Source organism: Castor canadensis, chromosome 17 (assembly GCF_047511655.1).
Source record: "Castor canadensis chromosome 17, mCasCan1.hap1v2, whole genome shotgun sequence".
Lineage (NCBI taxonomy): Eukaryota > Metazoa > Chordata > Mammalia > Rodentia > Castoridae > Castor > Castor canadensis.
The window spans coordinates 23,293,461-23,314,045 of NC_133402.1; the positions used below are offsets into that span (position 1 = coordinate 23,293,461).

Genomic DNA, 20,585 nt, shown 5'->3' on the forward strand with positions numbered 1-20,585 from the left:
GGCAGCCCTGGGTGCAGTCCTTTCTTTGGTGAACTTAAGACATCCATCTAGTCCATCATTTTGTGTTAATCTAGAGAGCAACCTATGAGGATGACTGAGTGACAGTCATGTGTTCATCTATCTTCTATGAAAACAATCTTTTTTCCCCTCCAAGACCTCCTTCTCCTAATACTTTATTTTCCCAACTCACATTAACTTTTGGATTCAGTGCCAGTTATTTTCCATTAGTTTCCCCCACCCTACCCTGCACTCCATTCTTCTCCCATTCTGTGTCTGAAAGGCTAATGCCCCAAATACAGTATACAGTTCTTTTGTTTGTTGGATCTATGTTGTGCTCCCCCTATAGTGAGCCCTGCAGGAAGTTGGAGAGTGATCAGAGGTATTTCTCCTGTCCATCCCACTTGGCCCTGTGGCAATGGCAATAAGTAGCTGCATCCTTCTGGATTCCAATGCCTGCTCCTGCATATTTTCAGTTCTCACTGAACTCTCACCCCTAGGGGTCATAAAGGGTTTTCCTCCAAGGCTAGTCTCTAGATACCTCACTATCCACTACTTGTTCATTTAACCCTGCCTATACCTACATGTGTAAGAGATACTTCTATGGAATATCTTTCTTTGAACGTCAGAGTGATTCTATTTCCTGCCAGAATTGTGACCAATCACCACCTTTATATTTCTCCATTATCCTTCCTTGAATACCAGGTGGTCCCCCAAGTACAGCTCATCCACTCAACCTAGTTTCCTGGTGTATTATTATATGGAATATATCATCACATGTGAAGGTACTTTAAACACTATAATATGCTAAGCAAGTATAAGAAATTTTAAAAAAAATAATAATAATACTTTAATGTAATACCTGAGTTTATATACCATGGTCCTCTGGGAAAATTCACAACTGCTTTTATCAGAAATTTCTCTTTGTGTGTGAGTACAGTTCTGTAGCTTCAAAAAAAATTTGAGTGATGTGAAAAGGCACCTGCACCCTTAGACAACAATAGAATCAGCTTTGCCTCTTTTCCTTCTCCTGTTTGTCCAACTCAATCGTAAGTTCCATGTTTCTGAAAGCTATATAGAATGTTAAAGATAGACAGCTCAGGGATGTGAGCTGCTCTCTACTGTGGGAGTGCTATAGGAGACCCATTGATATCTTGGAGAAAGAAGGGAAGCAGTTTTAGTAGGAGCATCAAGAATGTGTTTCATTGAAGACTTAAAGATTTAGCTGTTGACCCAAACATGCAATGTATACACATGTGAATAAATAAAAGAAAATTTAAAATATATATATATATATATATATATATATATATATATATAAAATATTTAGATCTGGCACAGTGCTTTGCAGGTGCTCACTGTTTTGATGAATGAATGAATGAAACTTTTTCTCAGTAAAGATATTCTTTAAAATTAGCCTAACTGAATCAAAAATCACAGCTTATTACAAAGCAAAAAGCTGAAAAGAGGAGTGGAGACAGAAAGAAACAGGGTCAGGCCACCTCTCATAACACTTAGGTGCTTTATCTCTAAATCTGCAAGACCTCAGTGGAAGGCAATTGTGAGGGAGAGAGCGGTAGAGGCCACCTTCTTCTTCACCTTTGGGCTCCATTCCTCTCCTCTGAGTATACTGGGGGGGAAAAGGGCATAGTCCCTGCTCTTATGCACATTACATTCAAATGGGGAGATGGAACATAAAGCAGATATATACATAAGGAAGTTCTGTGAAGAAAATGAACAAGTAAATAGTATAGTGATTGTGTTCATTGGGCAAATCAGGGAAGGACTCATTTCAGAAGAGACTTGAGGGATGAGAAAGAGAAAATTAAGTAAAGATGAAGAGAGGAAGGAAGTAACAGGATACCAATGCAGACAGCATGGGCAGTATCTCCAAGGTGGTAAGATTTGCACTAAGGAAAGGATGGCTATTCAACTAACATTGTAGAGTTAAAGGATTAGGTACTTAAGGTCACAGTAATGAGTCTGGATTCAACTTTGAATACAATAGAAAGTCATTGAAAAACATTCAGTATGAGGACCAAAAAGATTTGTTTTTCTCTTGTTATTGTTCACTTACTTGAATCAGAATCTAAACAATGTCTTACAACATTACAATTGGTTGACATGTTTCTTAATGTCTTTTTATAGATTCCCCCTCCATCTCCCATGCCTTTTTTTCCTTTCAGTTTATTATCATTGGGTCATTTGTCCACAAATCCAGACTTTGCTGGATTGCACCACCAGGGTGTCATTTAACATACTCTTCTGTACTCTATATTTCATGTAAACTTTTAGTCTTCTACTAATATGATTTTGCTCCTGCTGTCCTCCTCTTATGGGTGGCAGAGAAACCTTAAGCTTGTCTATAGGCAAGAGTATAGCATGTACACAGGAAAGAAATGCAAGTCAACTCCCTGTATAGCTATCCTTATCTCAACTAGCAAAAACACTTGGTCCTTCCTATTATTGCTTATACTCTCTCTTCAACAAAATTAGAGATAAGGGCAAAATAGTTTCTGCCTGGTAGTGGGGGGAAAGGGGGGAGAAATGACCCAAACATTGTATGTATATATGAATAAAAGAAAGAAAAGCATTGGAGAAAATAAAAAAAAAAAAGAGTATAGCGTGCAAATACAAAGAAAAAGGAGTCAGCCATGTTTTCAGTCGTAGCAAAAGTCAAGGCAAAAACAATCGTGGGTCAAGGATGGTTACTTAGATGGGTAAAATAAAACAGTTGTTAATTCTTGTATATCAAATAACACAAATTATTAAATAATTAATTAGGCAAAATAGATAAATAAAGTAAAACTTGAATAAAGAGATAATGGTAGTCAACAGTAATTATTATTTGTTGGGGGTGCAGACAAGGTTGCAGTCTGGTCCAATTGCTCAACTGGGTGAGGATCCAATTCTGGGCTCCCTCACATAGTTGTTAGTAGGATTCAGTTTCTCATGGACTGTTCATCAGAATCTATCCTTTATTTCTTTTTAATTTTTATTTTATTCATATGTGCGTACAATGTTTGGCTCATTTCTCCCCCCTTCCCCCTGCCCTCTACCTTACCTCCAACCCCTGCTCCCTCCCTTACCCCCCAACCCCTCACTACCTGGCAGAAACTATTTTGCCCTTATCTCTAATTTTGTTGAAGAGAGAGTATAAGCAATAATAGGAAGGAACAAGAGTTTTTGCTAGTTTAGATAAGGATAGCTGTATAGGGAGTTTACTCACATTGCTTTCCTGTAGATGTGTGTTACATTCTAAATTAATTCTTCTCAAACTAACCTTTTCTCTAGTTCCTGATCTCCTCTCCTATTGGCTTCTGTTACTTTAAAGTATCTGCATTAGTTTCTGCATTGAGGACAACAAATGCTATCTAGTTTTTTTGGGTGCCTTACCTATCCTCATACCTCTCTTGTGTGCTCTTGCTTTATCATGTAATCAAAGTCTGATCACCTTGTTGTGTTTGCCCTTGATCTAATGTCTGCATATGAGGGAGAACACACGATTTTTGGTCTTTTGGGCCAGGCTAACCTCACTGAGAATGCTGTTCTCCAATTCCATCCATTTACCAGCAAATGATAACATTTCGTTCTCCTTCATGGCTGCATAAAATTCCATTGTGTATAGATACCACATTTTCTTGATCCATTCATCAGTAGTGGGGCATCTTGGCTGTTTCCATAACTTGGCTATTGTGAATAGTGCCGCAATAAACATGGGTGTGCAGGTGCCTCTGGAGTAACCTATGTCACAGTCTTTTGGGTATATCCCAAGAGTGGTATTGCTGGATCATATGGTAGATCAATGTCTAGCTTTTTAAGTAGCCTCCAAATTTTTTTCCAGAGTGGTTGTACTAGTTTACATTCCCACCAGCAGTGTAAGAGGGTTCCTTTTTCCTTGCATCCTTGCCAACACCTGTTGTTAGTGGTATTGCTAATGATGGTTATTCTAACAGGAGTGAGGTGGAATCTTAGTGTGGTTTTAATTTGCATTTCCTCTATTGCTAGGGATGGTGAGCATTTTTTCATGTGTTTTTTGGCCATTTGAATTTCTTCTTTTGAGAAAGTTCTGTTTAGTTCACTTGCCCATTTTTTAATTGGTTCATTAATTTTGGGAGAATTTAGTTTTTTAAGTTTCCTATATATTCTGGCTATTAGTCCTTTGTCTGATGCGTAACTGGCAAATATTTTTCCCACTCTGTGGGTGGTCTCTTCAGTTTAGAGACCATTTCTTTTGTTGAGCAGAAGCTTTTTAGTTTTATGAAGTCCCATTTATCTGTTCTGTTTCTTAGCTGCTGAGCTGCTGGGGTTCCAATGAGAATTCCTGCCTATACCTATTAATTCCAGAGTATTTCCTACTCTTTCCTGTGCCAACTTTAGAGTTTAGGGTCTGATATTAAGATCCGTGATCCATTTTGAGTTAATATTGGTATAGGGTGATATACATGGATCTAGTTTCAGTTTTTTGCAGACTGAACTGCTAACCAGTTTTCCCAGAAGTTTTTGTTGAAGAGGCTGTCTTTTCTCTGTCATATATTTTTAGCGCCTTTGTCAAAGATGAGTTGTTTATAGTTGTGTGGCTTCATATCTGGGTCCTCTATGCTGTTCCACTGGTCTTCATGTCTGTTTTTGTGCCAGTACCATGCTGTTTTTATTGTTATTTCCTTGCAATATAGTTTGAAGTTGGGTATCGTGATACCTCCAGCATTGTTCTTTTGACTGAGTATTGCCTTGGCTATTCGTGGCCTCTTGTACTTTCATATAAATTTAACGGTAGATTTTTCAATCTCTTTAATGAATGTCATTGGAATTTTGATGGGAATTGCATTAAACATGTAGATTACTTTTGGGAGTGTAGACATTTTTACTATGTCGATTCTACCAATCCATGAGCATGGGCGATCTCTCCACTTTCTATAGTCTTCCTCAATCTCTTTCTTCAGAAGTTTATAGTTTTCCTTGTAGAGGTCGTTCACATCCTTTGTTAGGTTTACATCTAGGTATTTGATTTTTTTTGAGGCTATTGTAAATGGAATTGTTTTCATATATTCTTTCTCAGTTTGTTCATTATTAGTGTATAGAAATGCTAGTGATTTTTCTATGTTGATTTTATATCCTGCTACCTTGCTATAGCTATTGATGGTGTCTAGGAGCTTTTGAGTAGAGTTTTTTGGGTCTTTAAGGTATAGGATCATGTCATCTGCAAATAGGGATATTTTGACAGTTTCTTTACCTATTTGTGTTCCTTTTATTCCTTCTTCTTGCCTAATTGCTCTGGCTAGAAATTCCAGCACAATAGGAGTGCTCCAGTTGAATTAGGAGTGGAGACAGTGGGCATCATTGTCTAGTTCCTGATTTTAGGGGAATGGTTTCAGTTTTTCTCTGTTAAGTATAATGCTGGCTGTAGGTTTGTCATAAATAGCTTTTATAATGTTGAGGTACTTTTCTTCTATTCCTAGTTTTCTTAGAGCTTTTATCATGAAATGGTGTTGGATCTTATCAAAGGCTTTTTCTGAATCTATTGAGATGATCAAGTGGTTTTTGTCTTTGCTTCTGTTAATGTGGTTTATTATATTTATTGATTTTCAAATATGTTGAAGCACCCCTGCATTCCTGGGATGAAGCCTACTTGGTCGTGGTGAATGATCTTTTTGATGTGTTGTTGAATTCAGTTTGCATTATTTTATTGAGGATTTTTGCATCAATGTTCATTAAGAAGATTGGGCGATTGTTCTCCTTTTTTGGAGGTGTCTTTGCTTGGTTTTGGGATAAGTGTAATACTGGCTTCATAAAATGTGTTAGGCAGTTTTCCTTCCCTTTCTATTTCATGGAACAGTTTAAGAAAGGTTGATATCAGTTCTTCTTTAAAGGTCTGATAGAATTCAGTAGAGAATCCATCAGGTCCTGGACTTTTCTTGTTGGGGAGACATTGATTGCTGCTTCAATTTCATTTTGTGTTGTTGATCTAGTCAGGTGATTAATGTCCTCTTGGTTCAGTTTTGGATGATCAGCTGGGGATATGGCTCAAGTGGTAGAGTGCTTGTCCAGTTTTGGATGATCATACATGTCTAGAAATCTGTCCATTTCTTTAAGATTTTCAAATTTATTTGAATATAGGTTTTCGAAGTTGTCTCTTATGATTTCCTGGACTTCCATGGTGTTTGTTGTTATCTCCCCTTTTGCATTCCTGATTCTACTAATTTGGGTTTTTTCTCTCCTCACTTTAGTCAGGTTTGCCGGGGGTCTGTTGATCTTGTTTATTTTTTCAAAGAACCAACTTTTTGTTTCATTAATTCTTTGTATGGATTTTTTGGTTTCTATTTCATTGATTTCAGCTCTTATTTTTATTATTTCTCTCTTTCTATTTGTTTGGGATTTGCATGTTCTTGTTTTTCTAGGAGTTTGAGATGTACCATTAGGTCATTGATTTGAGATCTTTCAGTCTTTTTAATATATGCACTCATGGCTATAAACTTTCCTCTCAGGACTGCCTTTGCAGTCCTTTCATCAATGACCCATTGTTCATTAAGCAATGAGTTATTCAGTTTCCAGCTGTTTGCATGTTTTTTGTCTTTATTTTTGTTGTTGAGTTCTAGTTTTATTGCATTGTGATCAGATAGAATGCATGGTATAATTTCTATTTTCTTATATTTGCTGAGGCTTGCTTTGTGCCCTAGGATATGATCTATTTTGGAGAAGGTTCCGTGGGCTGCTGAGAAGAATGTATATTGTGTAGAAGTTGGATGAAATGTTCTGTAGACATCAAGTAGGTCCATTTGATCTATGGTATATTTTAGATCTAGGTTTTCTTTATTGATTTTTTGTTTGGATGACCTATCTATTGATGATAATGGGTTGTTAAAGTCTCCCACAACCACTGTGTTGGAATTAATATATGCTTTTAGGTCATTCAGGGTATATTTGATGAAATTGGATGCATTGACATTGGTGCATATAGGTTGATAATTGTTATTTCCTTTTGGTCTGTTTCCCCTTTTATTGATGTGGAATGTCCTTCTTTATCTTGTTTGATCAATGTAGTTTTGAAGTCTATTTTGTCAGAGATAAGTATTGCTACTCCTGACTGTTTTTGGGAGCCATTGGCTTCGTAAATCTTCTTCCAGCCTTTCATCCTAAGCCTATGCTTATTTCTGTCAGTGAGATGGGTCTCCTGTAAGCAACAAATTGTTGGATCTTCCTTTTTAATCCATTTTGTCAAGCCTTTTGATGGGTGAATCAAGTCCATTAACATTGTTAGTACTGATAGGTATGTGGAATTCCTGTCATTTAGTTGTCTTAGTTGTTTGAAGGTTTGATTGTGTGTACCTAAGTTGAGATTACTCTCTACTTTCTTGCTTTTTCTTTTCCTGTGGTTTGGTGCTGCCTGTCTTTTCATGGTTAAGTTGGGTTTCACTTTCTGTGTGCAGAATCCCTTGAAGAATCCTTTGTAGTGGTGGCTTTGTGGTCACATATTGTTTTAGTTTCTGCTTATCATGGAAGACTTTTATTGCTCCATCTATTTTGAATGATAGTTTTGCTGGGTAGAGTATCCTGGGGTTGAAGTTATTTTCATTCAGTGCCCAGAAGATCTCACCCCATGCTCTTCTTGCTTTTAATGTTTCTGTTAGAAGTCTGCTGTGATTTTGATGTGTTTACCTTTGTATGCTACTTGTTTTTTCTCTCTTACAGCCTTCAGTATTCTTTCCTTAGTTTCTGAACTTGTTGTTTTAATGATGATATGTCGTGAGGTAGTTCTATTTTGATCTGGTCTGTTTGGTGTCCTGGAGGCCTATTGCATCTGTATGGGAATAGATTTCTCTAGATTTGGAAAATTTTCTGTTATTATTTTGTTGAATATATTATGCATTCCCTTTGCTTGGACCTCTTCTCCTTCTTCAATGCCCATGATTCTCAGGTTTGGTCTTTTGATGGAGTCAGTGAGTTCTTGCATTTTCTTTTCACAGGTCTTGAGTTGTTTAACTAATAGTTCTTCACTTTTTCCTTTAATTACCACTTAATCTTCAAGTTCTGAGATTCTGTCTTCTGTTTGTTCTATTCTGCTGGATTGGCCTTCCATTTTGTTTTGCATTTCTGTGTTGTTCTTTTTTTCTGAGGTTTTCCATATCCTGAGTCGTTTCCTCTTTAATGTTGTTTATTTTTGTCCTGAGTTCATTTATCTCTTTATTAATCTTGTTCTTTGTTTCACTTTGGTGTTTATACAGTGCTTCTATGGTTTCTTTTATTTCTTCTTGTGCTTTTTCAAATTCTCTATTTTTGTTGTCTTGGAATTTCTTGAGTGTCTCCTGTACATTTTGGTCGACCATATCCAGTATCATCTCTATAAAATTCTCATTAATTACCTGTAGGATTTCTTCTTTTAAATTATTCTTGTGGACTTCATTGGGTTCTTTGGCATAGTTTATCTTTATTTTGTTGGAGTCTGGATCTGCGTATCTGTTTTCTTCATTTCTCTCTGGTTCCTGTACTAATTTTTTGCTGTGGGGAAACTGGCTTCCCTGTTTTTTCTGTCTTCCCATCATTGCCCTTGGTCTTGTTATTGTCCCTGTACTGTGTGCAATTAAGTATTTTCTAGCTTGTAGTATTAACAATGATGATACTTAGAATGGAAGGGTGAGAGGAGAGGGACAGCAAAGAAGTTAAAGAAAAAGGGAAAAACAAATAAACACGTAAAAAAACCCAAAACAAACAAACCAAAAGTTTCAAAGATATAAACAGGGAGAGATAGTGTACTAGTCAACTGTAAGCTAAACAGGCATTAGAGAGACAGAGAGAGGATTGAAAAAAATAATCTCCAAGTTCAAATGCAATAAAGTTTCAGTCGTAATAATTTTGGTGTTAGTCTCTCAGCCTCCAATCCTGGAGATGGTGTCTCAGAAGTAGCTCTGTCATTGTCTCATCAAAGGGGAAAAAACCCAAAACCCAAACCAAAACAAAACAAAAACACCACAAAATGTCCCAAGTTCAAATGCAATACACTTTCAGTAAGTTTTTTAGCATGCAGGTGTAGTTTGGTTGTTGTCTCATCAAAGGAAGAGAGAAAAAAAGAGTCTGGAGACAGTTCTGTGAATGGCTATCTGAGGCTGTGGCTCACCTGCCTGCTGCTGTCAGCGTGCTGTTGCTGGAGGCTTTATTTATGCAGATCTCAGGAGTGAGCTTAACACTCACCTAGCCCCTCAGGCTTTGTTTAGTTAGAGTTCTCCTGGGCGCTGCCGCCACTGCTACAAGCTTTCCCCTTTCCAAGCACATTGAGGGAGGTGACACTGCACCCGCTTTCTCAGGCCGGCATGTTTATTTACAGTTCACATGGGAAGTGGGTCTTCCCCCCCTCTCCTGTGGAGTTTTTCTCCCACCACCACTTTTGCAAGCTTTCCCGCTCCTGGTTGCTGGGCATGTGCGATGGCTCCTGCCTTCTACAGCTGGCTTGTTTATTTACAGTTCCATGGGGGATTACCCCTCCCTGCCTCTTCGGAGTTCAGGGCGCCCCGCCTTCTTTGCTACGTGTGTTTTTTGTTGTTGTTTATTATTCAGTTTCTCTTTTTTCCCTGGATGGGGGTCGGTCTGTCCAGGGGGCTATGCTGATCTGGCCCAGGATTGTCTGTGGGAGTACCACATGCCGCTTAGCTCACCTTGTGTCTGTGTCTTCCCAAGCAGTCTGGGCACTGGCATCTAGCAGTGCTGGAGCCCTCCTGGTTTCTCCGTTTAACATGAAGTGGGGATGCTATGTGTGGCCTGGAGGTGTGGAGGAGTCAAAGTTTTGCCTCTTCTTGGTGGCTTTTCCTATAAGGTCTATCCTTTATTTCTTACCACATGGGCCTCATCACAGGGTCATACACAACATAGCAGCTGTCTTCCTCAGAGCAACAGAGACTGAAAGAAAGAGTGAGTGAGTAAGACAGAAGTCAGTTATTCTGCAATCTAATCTTGCAGATTTTTGTCATACTCTATGTATAAGAGGTGGATTACTATATCTAGCCCAAACTCAAGGGGAACCAATCACATAGAATATGAAGACCAGGAGATGTGGATCCTTAAGGATCATATCAGATGTTGCTTCCCACCCAGTGCAATTAGAAATAAAATCCAAACAGAATTACTTGAAAATCAACTCTGTTAAATTACTCTTCAGAAAAAAGAACATTAACTCTGCCATAATAGAAGTAAGTATTTTTAAGATAATAGCCAAATTTATTGAATCTCAGTAAAGCTCTTCTCAATGACAAATTCATTGAATATTGATTGTTTGCTATGTGCCAGATACTCTGCCAAGTTTTGGCAATTCAAGGAATTAAGGAGATAAAACCATATAATTTTACATTGTAGTGAATGAAATCAAATTCTTGAATAGTGATTATGACATCCTGAGTTCAATTCTGACCATTTTTATGTTAGCTTTACTATTAAGGATTTATTTATTTACTATTTACCTTTTCTATATCTATTTTATGTATCTGAGGCACAGAAAATTTAAGTGATTTTCCCAAAGCTATTAAGTGGCAATGTAGACATTTGAACCAAACCCTGTCTGGCTCCAGACCCTATCCACTAAACACTATCTTATTCTATATAATTGGGAGAAGAGAGAAATAAATTTGAGACCTGCTTCTTGATCATATGAAGTAGATAAATCTCTGGAAAGTTCTTCCCTGATGATTCTAGCTAAAGTAGTGCTTCACAGAGTGATTCACTAATCACTCTGCTCTGTTTTGTTTTCTTTAGAGCATTTGTCACTATTAGAAATATTTTATCTGTATTCTATCTGTGGATTTATTTTATTCATTCATCCATCCATCCATCCATGTTTATTGTCCAGATCTCCACCAACTAAAATACAAGTTCCCTGAAGGTAGAAAGCATAATAATATGCTTCACAAATATATTTGTGATGCCTAAAGCAGTTCTGGAATGTATTATGTACTTAATAATAAATATGTAATGGCTGAATGAATAAACAATATTTAATATGTACATCCATTTAAAAATATATTTACCTGAACAGAAAAACAACTGGAAATGTTTAATCACCTCTAGGCTAACAGAAGTCCTTCTCTGGTAGGTGAGATTGTAGGTAGCTTAACTTACTTTTTCCTCTTCATTTATTTTTAGACAAAGAGGTAGAGAGAAGGAGATGGGAGCAAGGAGAGCTTCAGGTATCCACAGATCAGATTCTTTCCAAAGTGATTAAGGCTGATACTTTGAAATAGCACACAAAAAGGAAAGTACAAATGTGACTGCACTGTCTTTACTTTCAGATGCTCTGAATTTGAGTCGAAACTTGAAGGCTATGGCAAGGAACTGGAAGGCTTCAGAAAGCGTGAAGTGATGACTACAGAAGAAATGAAGAACAATGTTGAAAAGCTTAATGAACTTTCCAAGAACCTAGATCTGGCACTGGTGGAATTTGAGGTTTGGGATCTTACATGGGGGCTTATGATTCTACTAGTCTGGTGATTCTGATTCTTGATTTTGTATTTTCTCAATGACACCTGTCAGGTGGATAGTACTGATTAGTTGGTTGATTGATCACATCTTTTAGCTACCTTTTTTCCATACCCCTGCATTACAACAGAGTTTTTGTAAATCACTGGGTACACAAAGAGGAAATTAGGGTAACTGCTTACATGTATTGAACACTTACGTGCTTAGTGTTGTGCAAAGGGCTTCATATATAATAGCTCACTTGATACCTGCAATAAACCTTTGGAGTTTGTTATCCTATTTAAAGTTGAAGCTGGGTGCTGGTGGCTTACATCTGTAATCCTAGTTACTCAGGAGGCAGAGATCAGGAGGATCATGGTTCAAAACCAACCCCAGGCAAATAGTGCGACCCTATCTCAAAAAACCACAGATTACAGAAGTGCAGTTTGTTTTATGGACCTCAGGCTGCTCAAATGGATCACATCCGCCTGAATTTATCAGCTTAAAATGCATTCCATAGCTTGCTGTGCTGACATGAATATGATAAGACAAAAGAACAGAAGCACCACTTTGAAGTAACCTAGCTGAACTGCACATGTTCTGTTCTGACCCTTTTTGTCCTCCCTGGAGCTTTTGCTATCTGGCAAATGCAACTCTAAAACTGTACTTGTATCTCTAGATCTTTGCAGCCAGAGAGGTGTTCTCTGAAGACTTCTAAACAAGTGTGTGAGCTGAACTCTTACTGAACTGAATTAATTATTAATGATGCAGATGGAGCCATCCAAATGATAAGAACAGCTCCTGATGTGTCATGATCCAAGCTTTCATTAAAACATTTCAGGCATTAAAAAAAAAACAAGAAAGAAAAACCAAAAAAACGCCCATTACAAAAAAGGGTTGGTGGAGTGGCTCAAGTGGTAAGAGCACCTGCCTAGCAAGCATGAGGCCCTGAGTTCAAACCCCAGTGCTGAGAAAAATAAACAAACAAATAAATAAATAAATGAAGTTGAAATACTAAGACTTGGAGATACTAACAACTTTCCCTAAAGGTCAGCTGGTAAGTTTTTTAAACTAATAAAATTCTTACCTTTGAGCCAAGTTCATGTAATAAGACTGGTAAATAGTCATATGAATAACTAAAAAGTATATATGGAAATTGTGAAAATGGCGACATTGGGAACAAAGATAATGGAGCAAGTAGCAAACTATCCTACAGTTTCCACTCAGAGGTAGCAGAAGGGCCTTCTTGTCATCTCTTACTCTCCAAATGAATGAGCATCTTCCTCCACTTGGTTTTAGAAGCACTGAGGAATTTGCTATGGGGGTTTCTTGGATTCAGGAGAACCACCTGCCCAACTGACAGCATCCCTTTTTTCCCAGCAGCAGATCAATAAAGAGGAAGAGCTGCTGGAAAAGGAAAAGAGTACCTTTCCTATTTTGCAAACTTTGATGACCAATAAAGTGCCATATGAGCAGCTGTGGACAACAGCCTACGAGTTCAGCACCAAGTCTGAGGAGTGGATGAACGGTACATGGCATTCTCACTCTGCTGGGACAGAATGGGCATGGGTGGGAGGGATTCACCCAGCCGGCTCTGAAATAAAGTTTGCTCCTCAGATTCTGACTGGACTCTTCATCAGATTCTGACAGTCAGGATTAAGACAGCCACATTCAGTATTTTCTGATGTGGTAACAAAGGGAGGTAGAGATCAAGAGCAAGTCAGTAGCACCCAGACCCATGGACAGCAATGACTCCGAGAGGCAGATGGTGGGAGGATAAGAGCACAGTTCCTCTTTGGTGCTTCTTCAATAAGAGCAAGGCCAAAGTGCCATGGGCATCTGTAAACCATATTTACTGTGGGATCTGGAGTCCAGGGAAGCATTGCAGAGGTGGGATCAGCAGGACATAGTGATTGATCCAATATGGTGTAAGGGGCAGGGAGAAAGAGGGAAGAACCAACAGTGACTTCCGTATTAATTGGCTCAGGCTATTTGGTGTAGGACTTGCTTTCACTGAACAGAGAAATGACAGATTTTTTGGGCGGGGAACCCATCAACTTGTATACTTAATTTGAAGTGTCTGCAAACATCCAAATGAGAATATTAATTAGTAATTGAGTGTATCAGTGTGGATTTTAGGAGATGGGTTAGGAGAGGGTAATTTATATTGGAGGGTAATTGATGTGTATATTATAATTAAAATCATGAATGGATCCTCAAGGGAGAATGCTTAACAGCAGAGGATAAAATAGGAGACCCTTAAGCTTATTTCTAGTACTTGAGTATTATAAACAACTGTGACAATATCTTTACTACTGATTTTCTGGATACAACTATGATTGTGTTTTTTGTTGTTGTTTGTTTGCTTGCTTTGTAGCACTGGGGATTGAACCAGAGGATTTTGAGCTTAGTTGGCAAGTGCTCTACCCCTTGAGCCATATACTTGCAGTCCTTTCATTTTTATTGTTGTTTTGAGATAGGATCTTGCTGGGCTGTCCTAAAACTGCAATCCCCTTGCCTCCATCTCAAAGTAGCTTGGATTATAGATGTGCACCACCACACCTGGCTGATGTGCAAGGCTCTGGGTTCAATTCCCAGTACTGCAAAAAAAATTCCTAAAAGTGAAATGACTAGATCAAGAGATATATTGTGAAAATTACTTTAAAAATACTTTTATTATCATCTTCTAGAAAAGTTACATTTTTTTTACTCTCTTAGCAATTTTAAAAAGTGCCCATTTCTCAGACTCTGTTTTTGCCAATTTGATCTTTAAAATGGTATTGTCTTTTCATTTTTAAAGAGTATTGTTTCCCTTAACTACTAATGAAGTTGAATGTTTATTAAGATATTGCAGTTCTTTCTTTACAAACCTAGGAAAAGTGCTTCAGACAGAAATGCTATGTCTCCTTTTAGCCTGATTAATTGCATGTAACCCAGGGAGTCACTTCCTCTGTTGGTATCTCATCTCACAGATCTTGAGTGGTGTCTTACCCAATGCTTTTATCTACTAGTAAAATCACTGATAATTCAGCCAAACCCTCCCAGGCAGAAGCTACTCCTTGTCATGTCAGTGCATCATTATTCCAAGCCTGTACCTACAATAATTGTTATGTATAGATGGTACACATATTTCTTTCATATTTCAAAGTTTTAATTTTTGATTATTAAACAAAAAATGTTGAGCTGATAAAACATGTTAAATGAATGAAGCTACAGTTAGTTTAGGCAGCCCTGAAAGAATCGTGCTTTGAGTAAAATAGCAAGAGCATGCTGGAAGAGTCAATGCTAATTTGAAATATCCATGGGAAAGATTTGGGCAGATTTGAAACCCAAATGCTAAAGATTTCCTATGAAAGAAAAGAGGGGAAAGGAAATTAATGTCTTAGAGCACTTAAAAAAAATTAGAGCACTTTTTAAAAAAGAGGTTTCATTATTTGTTTTTTAAACAATTTCAAACTTATATAAAAGTTGCCAGAACTATACAGAGGGTTCTCATACCCCATTCACCTTCATTCCCCAGTTGTTACTTCACAGCATCTGTGGAGCTTCTTTCATACCGTTAAGACAGCACTTAAAACCAATCAGAACAATTGCTACCCTACTGTACATCCATTGTATGACAGGCCACTTTATTTGTGCTATCTCACTTCATTTCCACAGTCACCCTTCAAGGTATCTATTATCCCCCTGCATTCACAGGTGATAATGTTGAGGCTAAGTGGAGGTTTCAAATCCAGACCCACCTCCAGAACCTGTATTAATTACAATATCCTCATAAGTGTCACAGTTCTCGATCCAGGGAATTAAAGATACACATGACAAACATGTACGTCATGGTCTGATTAACCCTTCTTTTGTCATCCCATCTTTTCTATTTCAGGGCCCCTGTTTTTGCTAAATGCTGAGGAAATTGCAGAAGAGATAGGAAATATGTGGAGGACAACATATAAGTTGACCAAGACCTTGGCTGAAGTGCCTGCACCCAGGCGCTTAGCAGAGAATGTCAAGTTGAAGATTGATAAGTTTAAGCAGAACCTTCCTCTCCTCAGCATTTCCTGCAACCCAGGAATGAAAGAACGGCACTGGCAACAGGTTATTATCACTGCCCATGCCAGGTGGCCCAACCCATGGGATAATGGGAGCCCATGGGGAGGCAGGAGACATTACTGAGTCAAGCTTCTCCTTAGGCCCAAGGGGCCAATAAAAACATGATAGTCTTCTGAAGGATGGGCATGGTGGGCTATAGAATGAACTTCCTACCATGTAAACAGGTTGACCCTTTGGACCCCCATTGCTGATGTTTGAATATTGTTCCAGCCAGTGACCACTTTGCTTTCCTAAGAAAATGGCCGCTGGAGATCCTAACTGCTGATAAAAGTATTGAATCACAGTGAAAGGCCTTGATTTTTTCCTTAACCTAGGATGTGCAAAAAAGAATGTCACATCTTTCTCCAGGGGTCTGCTAATAAATCTAGATGGCTCCTACTCAGGCTGCCTTTGGTGTGGAGTTTCATGGTCAAACAGGCTAGGTTTAGAAGTAATTTTGCACTCCTCTTTCAGCCCTCGGAGCCTATAAATGGGAATAATATTCTCCCTAAAAATAGTTGGGATTTTTATAAGCAGTGAAGTGTGAGGATGATAAGTGTGGTGTGAACGCTAAAGAGAAAAAAGAAAACTCACTGTTTCTAAAATATTTGACACATTCAAAGGCTAGCAATGGCCTTGAAATGTTCTCTACCTGGGAGTTGCTCTTTGTGGAGTAGGATGTGACTGACTTTCCAGAGGCAGACTCCTCTCAGAATCATGTCTCTGGAAGGACCCAATCTGACCACCTGCAACACATTCTATTGAGCCCTATTTCTAGGAGCATATTGATCTCTCCAGAAAAATAGAGGTCTTGATACATGAAAGGGGGAATTTCAATTTCCCAGAAATCCTGGAGAACGAAGAGCTAAGCAAAGGGCAATGTGCTATACAGAAAGAAATCAGAGAGAGGTCATCTTAGTGGACCTCTGGTCTTGAAATGTCTTGACAGAAGGTCTGCAAAGGGAAACTGGTCTCCTTTGGTGCTCATAGGGTTCCTCTCTATGAATGTGGCCAAACTAGACTTTCGATTTGCTTGGAGTGTTTGGAAGGTTCGGTGGACCGATGGCCTCTGGTAGTGCAGGTTTCTCTGTGAGATGGCACCGTGGAAAGTGCTCTTATCAATGCTGTTTACAGAACAGGCCAAGGGTCTCCATTTTCCCTGCCTGGTACTTCCTCTGTGATGATGCTGTTTTCACACATGGGCACTTTAAAAATCCCAGCCATTCTTCTTAAACATTCATGATTCTCATTTACAGACAACTTAGATTGGAAAAATATTCTTTAGGATTATAATCAAATAATAATAGCTAAAATGTATTGAATACCAGCTATGCAGTAGACACTGTATTTTATCCTTTATTTGGATTTTTTTCAACAACCCTATTCTCATTTCATAAGTAGGAAAACTGAGACTTAGATTAAGTAAATTGTCACATGGATAGTTATGGATGAGGAGGGAGCTAGAATCCAGGTTTGTTTGGCTTAACTAGAAAGATGAAAACAGGGCCAGAAAAATCAGGAAGAGGAAGGGAGCAGGCAGCAAGGGCCTTGAATCTCAGGGAAGAATGGAGCATAGCCCCAGAAAGGTGGCTCTGGAAAAGTAGAAGCTGAGTGGGCTGAGGAGATGAAAGGTGGCTCAGAAAAGACAAGTGTCACCAGATGCACTGAAGGCTGTCCCCACTCAGGGCTCATTTTTGCTTAAAGCCACCCCAAACAGCCCCAGGGAAGTGTTTGCCTATACTGATATCACACTCAGGAGATCCATTCTCACGGAGTCTGGCTCAGGCAGAGGGCTAAGCCACCTGTAGCTCTCAAAGTTAGAAGACAGCCTTTTCAGGGTCATAGGGCTAGCGTTGCTGGTTGTGTTTTCTAGTCATTGCAGAGTTGTTTTCTTTTTTTACTCTGTTTTAAAGCAAGATGGAACAAGATTTCACTTGACTTTAAGGAAAAACCATACAGTTAAGTACCAAAGCTGTCCTAAGACTTAGATCATAAGAAATGTAACACAAACTGTACATAAATTTGAGAGTTCCTAGTTGGGACTCTTTAAGTAAATGGAAACAGGTGGAATAAATTTTATGAATTAAATTTTTTAACTAAGCATACTCAAAATGTGATCATTTATGTATTAGATCAGTATGAAAGATGTTAATGGGAAATATTTGGAATATAATGTGTTTTTACACTTAGAGCACATCTTAGTTTAGACCAGACACATTTCAAATGCTCAGGAGTCACAAGGGTGTCATGGCTACTCCCCAGATAGCATAGCTCCCAGCTCTTGGAACTAGAGAACCAGGTGCCTTGTCAATCTGTATAATTAACAAAAGTATTTTGAAAAATGAAACAACCAATCTTGGAGTCCTTTCTGTGGGTCAAGTACTGTACTAAGTGCATTTCATAGCTGTGTCATTTAGTCCCACAGAGAGTCAATGTGTTTCTCTGGGCTGTATCTTCTCTTATTAAGAGAATTAATGAGCTGCTAGGCTCACCAGGAACAGTTGTGCAGATTATGCATTGTACAACTTTAGGAAATGCTGTATTTGTACACTACATTGTGAATTGTACTTTCTAGAATTATGCAGTATATAAATTACACAACTGTACTTAGAAGACCTGTGACAGTCACTAGAGTTTAATGTATAAGAGCTTTGGAGTCAGGATTGGATCCAGAATTCAATGCCATTTATAGCTGGATGATTTGGGACAAGTTAATTTCTTTGTCTCAAATTCCTTATATGTAAAGTGGGAATTATAATACATTAGTATCTTCCTCATTGTGTGTGAGATTGAAATAAGTGCATAAAGCACTTGAAATAGTACCACTACATAGTAAAACTCTCAATAGATGTTCATTATTTTTATTATTTCCATTACCTCACTGATCCTCCAGGTGTCCCCAGAACCCAAATTGGAAACCATTTGAGTTAGCGGATTAATTCATGCTGTCACTTCATAAATACTTATTGGTGCCTAATAAATGCCAGGCACTAGAGACACAGTACTAAATAAGACAGAACATGACATGGCTGCCATGCTCCTTCCTGCTATGGCATTCTTTAATACTGCAGAGGCTAGACAGAGACAAAATTGAGCAGTAGATGAGGTTTTGCTTAGAGCCTCATTCTCCTTCAGTGCTCTTTAGCACATGGGACCCTCATACTCCCCAAATCTTTCAGTCCCTGAGAAGTGTTCAAAAGCTATCAGTGTCTTCACTTAGGACCTTTTCAGGGGTATTTGAATTTAAGAAGTAAGTCTGGGGAAGTATTTGCACCAGGGGATTGGGGGATTTCCAACAAATAACCCACTGAGGTGAAAAGGGAGGTGTTTTTTTTTTTTCCTTCCTTTCTAATCTGTATGTCTTTATTTATTTACCATACTACAGAGACTGGAACTTCCAACAGATTGTTAAGCAAAAGTGGTAAAGCAGACAGCTGAAAGGGACATATTTGGAAGGGGAACCCTTCCTCCTTCCCAGCATCTTCAGATCACAGCATTTAGGAGTCTGCCTGTCCCATGGACTCATGACCTCCTCCTCCCTTTATTCAGCAAATGCTCACTGCAGCTTTGATCACAGATCAGACTTCACACAAGGCCCCTGGAGCCCAGAAACAAAGCAGACCCTGTCCTAACCTTCAAAAGTGTTCACAAATTGATGGGGAGACAAACCCCAGAAAACCAGATACAGTGTGGCTTTAGGCTGCCTCCTGAATCCTCAGTTCTGCAGTGTCCAATTCTGTATTCACTAGCTACACGAGTCTATTTAATTAAATTTGAGCTAATTAAAATTAAATAAAAATGAAAAATCAGTTTGTTAGTAACACTAGCTACATTTTCATTGCTCAGCAGCCTCCTGGGTCTAGTGGCTACAGAAGCACAGATGAGGAACATCCCCAGTGTCACAGGACGTTCTGTTAGACAGCACTACCTTGGACAGTAAACACTTGTCTTCCTCTTTCCTTGTAGATCAGTGATATTGTTGGCTATGAAATAAAGCCCACGGAAACGACTTGCCTCTTAAATATGCTGGAATTCGGACTTAGCAAATACCTTGAAAAGTAAGGCTCCTTCTTCCTTTCTGAAAGATTTTTGGTCCAACTATCTGTAAGTTCCCACAGTGGTATGATTAGTCTTGTATCAGTTTATTTTCTCCTTCAGGGTGACTTAAAACTATTCAGAAACTCCCACTTTGCATTTTTGATTATAGAGCTGGTGATGGTTTAGGACTAGAAAATTGTCAAGGATTTTATTTAAAGGGGAAAATTCTTTTAAAACTTTTTTTAAACCTGACGTTTAAAAATTAGAAATACGGGCAAAATAGTTTCTGCTGGGTATTGAGGGGAGGGAGAGGGAGGGGGCGGAGTGGGTGGTAAGGGAGGGGGTGGGGGCGGGGGGAGAAATGAACCAAGCCTTGTATGCACATATGAATAATAAAAGAAAAATGGAAAAAAAAAGTAAAAAAAAAATAAACCTGACGTTTAAGCCTAGCTCTCAGTCACTTGGAGCAAAATCATTCAGCCTTCCTGGGCCTCAGTTTCCTCTTCTTTAAACAAACAACAATGAATTAGGAGTGGCCCTCCAAGCTCTAAAATCCTATGAAATATGGTCCAATAAAAGGTGTCTTCATTTGTTTTCTTCCCTTCCTCAAATGCTTTTGGAGTTTTTGTGTGAGAATTTGTACTATTTGGATTGTTATTTTTAGAACCTAAGATGCTCAGACTGTGTTTGCGTTTCCACACTTCCTTCAAGGTGACGGGTGGGGAGACTTTGTGTTGATGAGATTAGTTAGAGACCCTATTAGACAACTGGGTTCAGATATAACAACAACCATGATTCTCAGAATGTGGTACCCACATTCTGGTAGGTCCTACCTACCCCAACCTGATGAGTCAAATTCTGGAAAGTGGGCAGTGCCATCTTTGTTTTAACAAGTCCTCCAAGTTAGCACTGTCCAAGGCAAGAGTCACTAGCCATGTGTAACTGCTGAGCCCTTGAAGAGTAGCCAGCCTGAGTCTAATGGATTGGAAGGTGAAAGTGCAGGCTGGATTTCAAAGACTTACTAAGAA

At 38.7% G+C, this 20,585-nt stretch overlaps 1 protein-coding gene across 2 annotated transcripts in view; it reads left to right on the forward strand.

Moving 5' to 3' along the window:
• Positions 1-20,585, forward strand: part of Dnah3 (dynein axonemal heavy chain 3) — a 201,749-nt gene that overhangs the window by 44,688 nt on the left and 136,476 nt on the right. For both annotated transcript variants that reach the window (XM_074059600.1, XM_074059601.1), the window contains exons 16-19: positions 11,268-11,421; positions 12,817-12,961; positions 15,314-15,525; positions 19,486-19,577. In XM_074059600.1, coding sequence (XP_073915701.1) covers positions 11,268-11,421; positions 12,817-12,961; positions 15,314-15,525; positions 19,486-19,577 — 603 coding nt within the window. The remainder of the gene's footprint in view (positions 1-11,267; positions 11,422-12,816; positions 12,962-15,313; positions 15,526-19,485; positions 19,578-20,585) is intronic.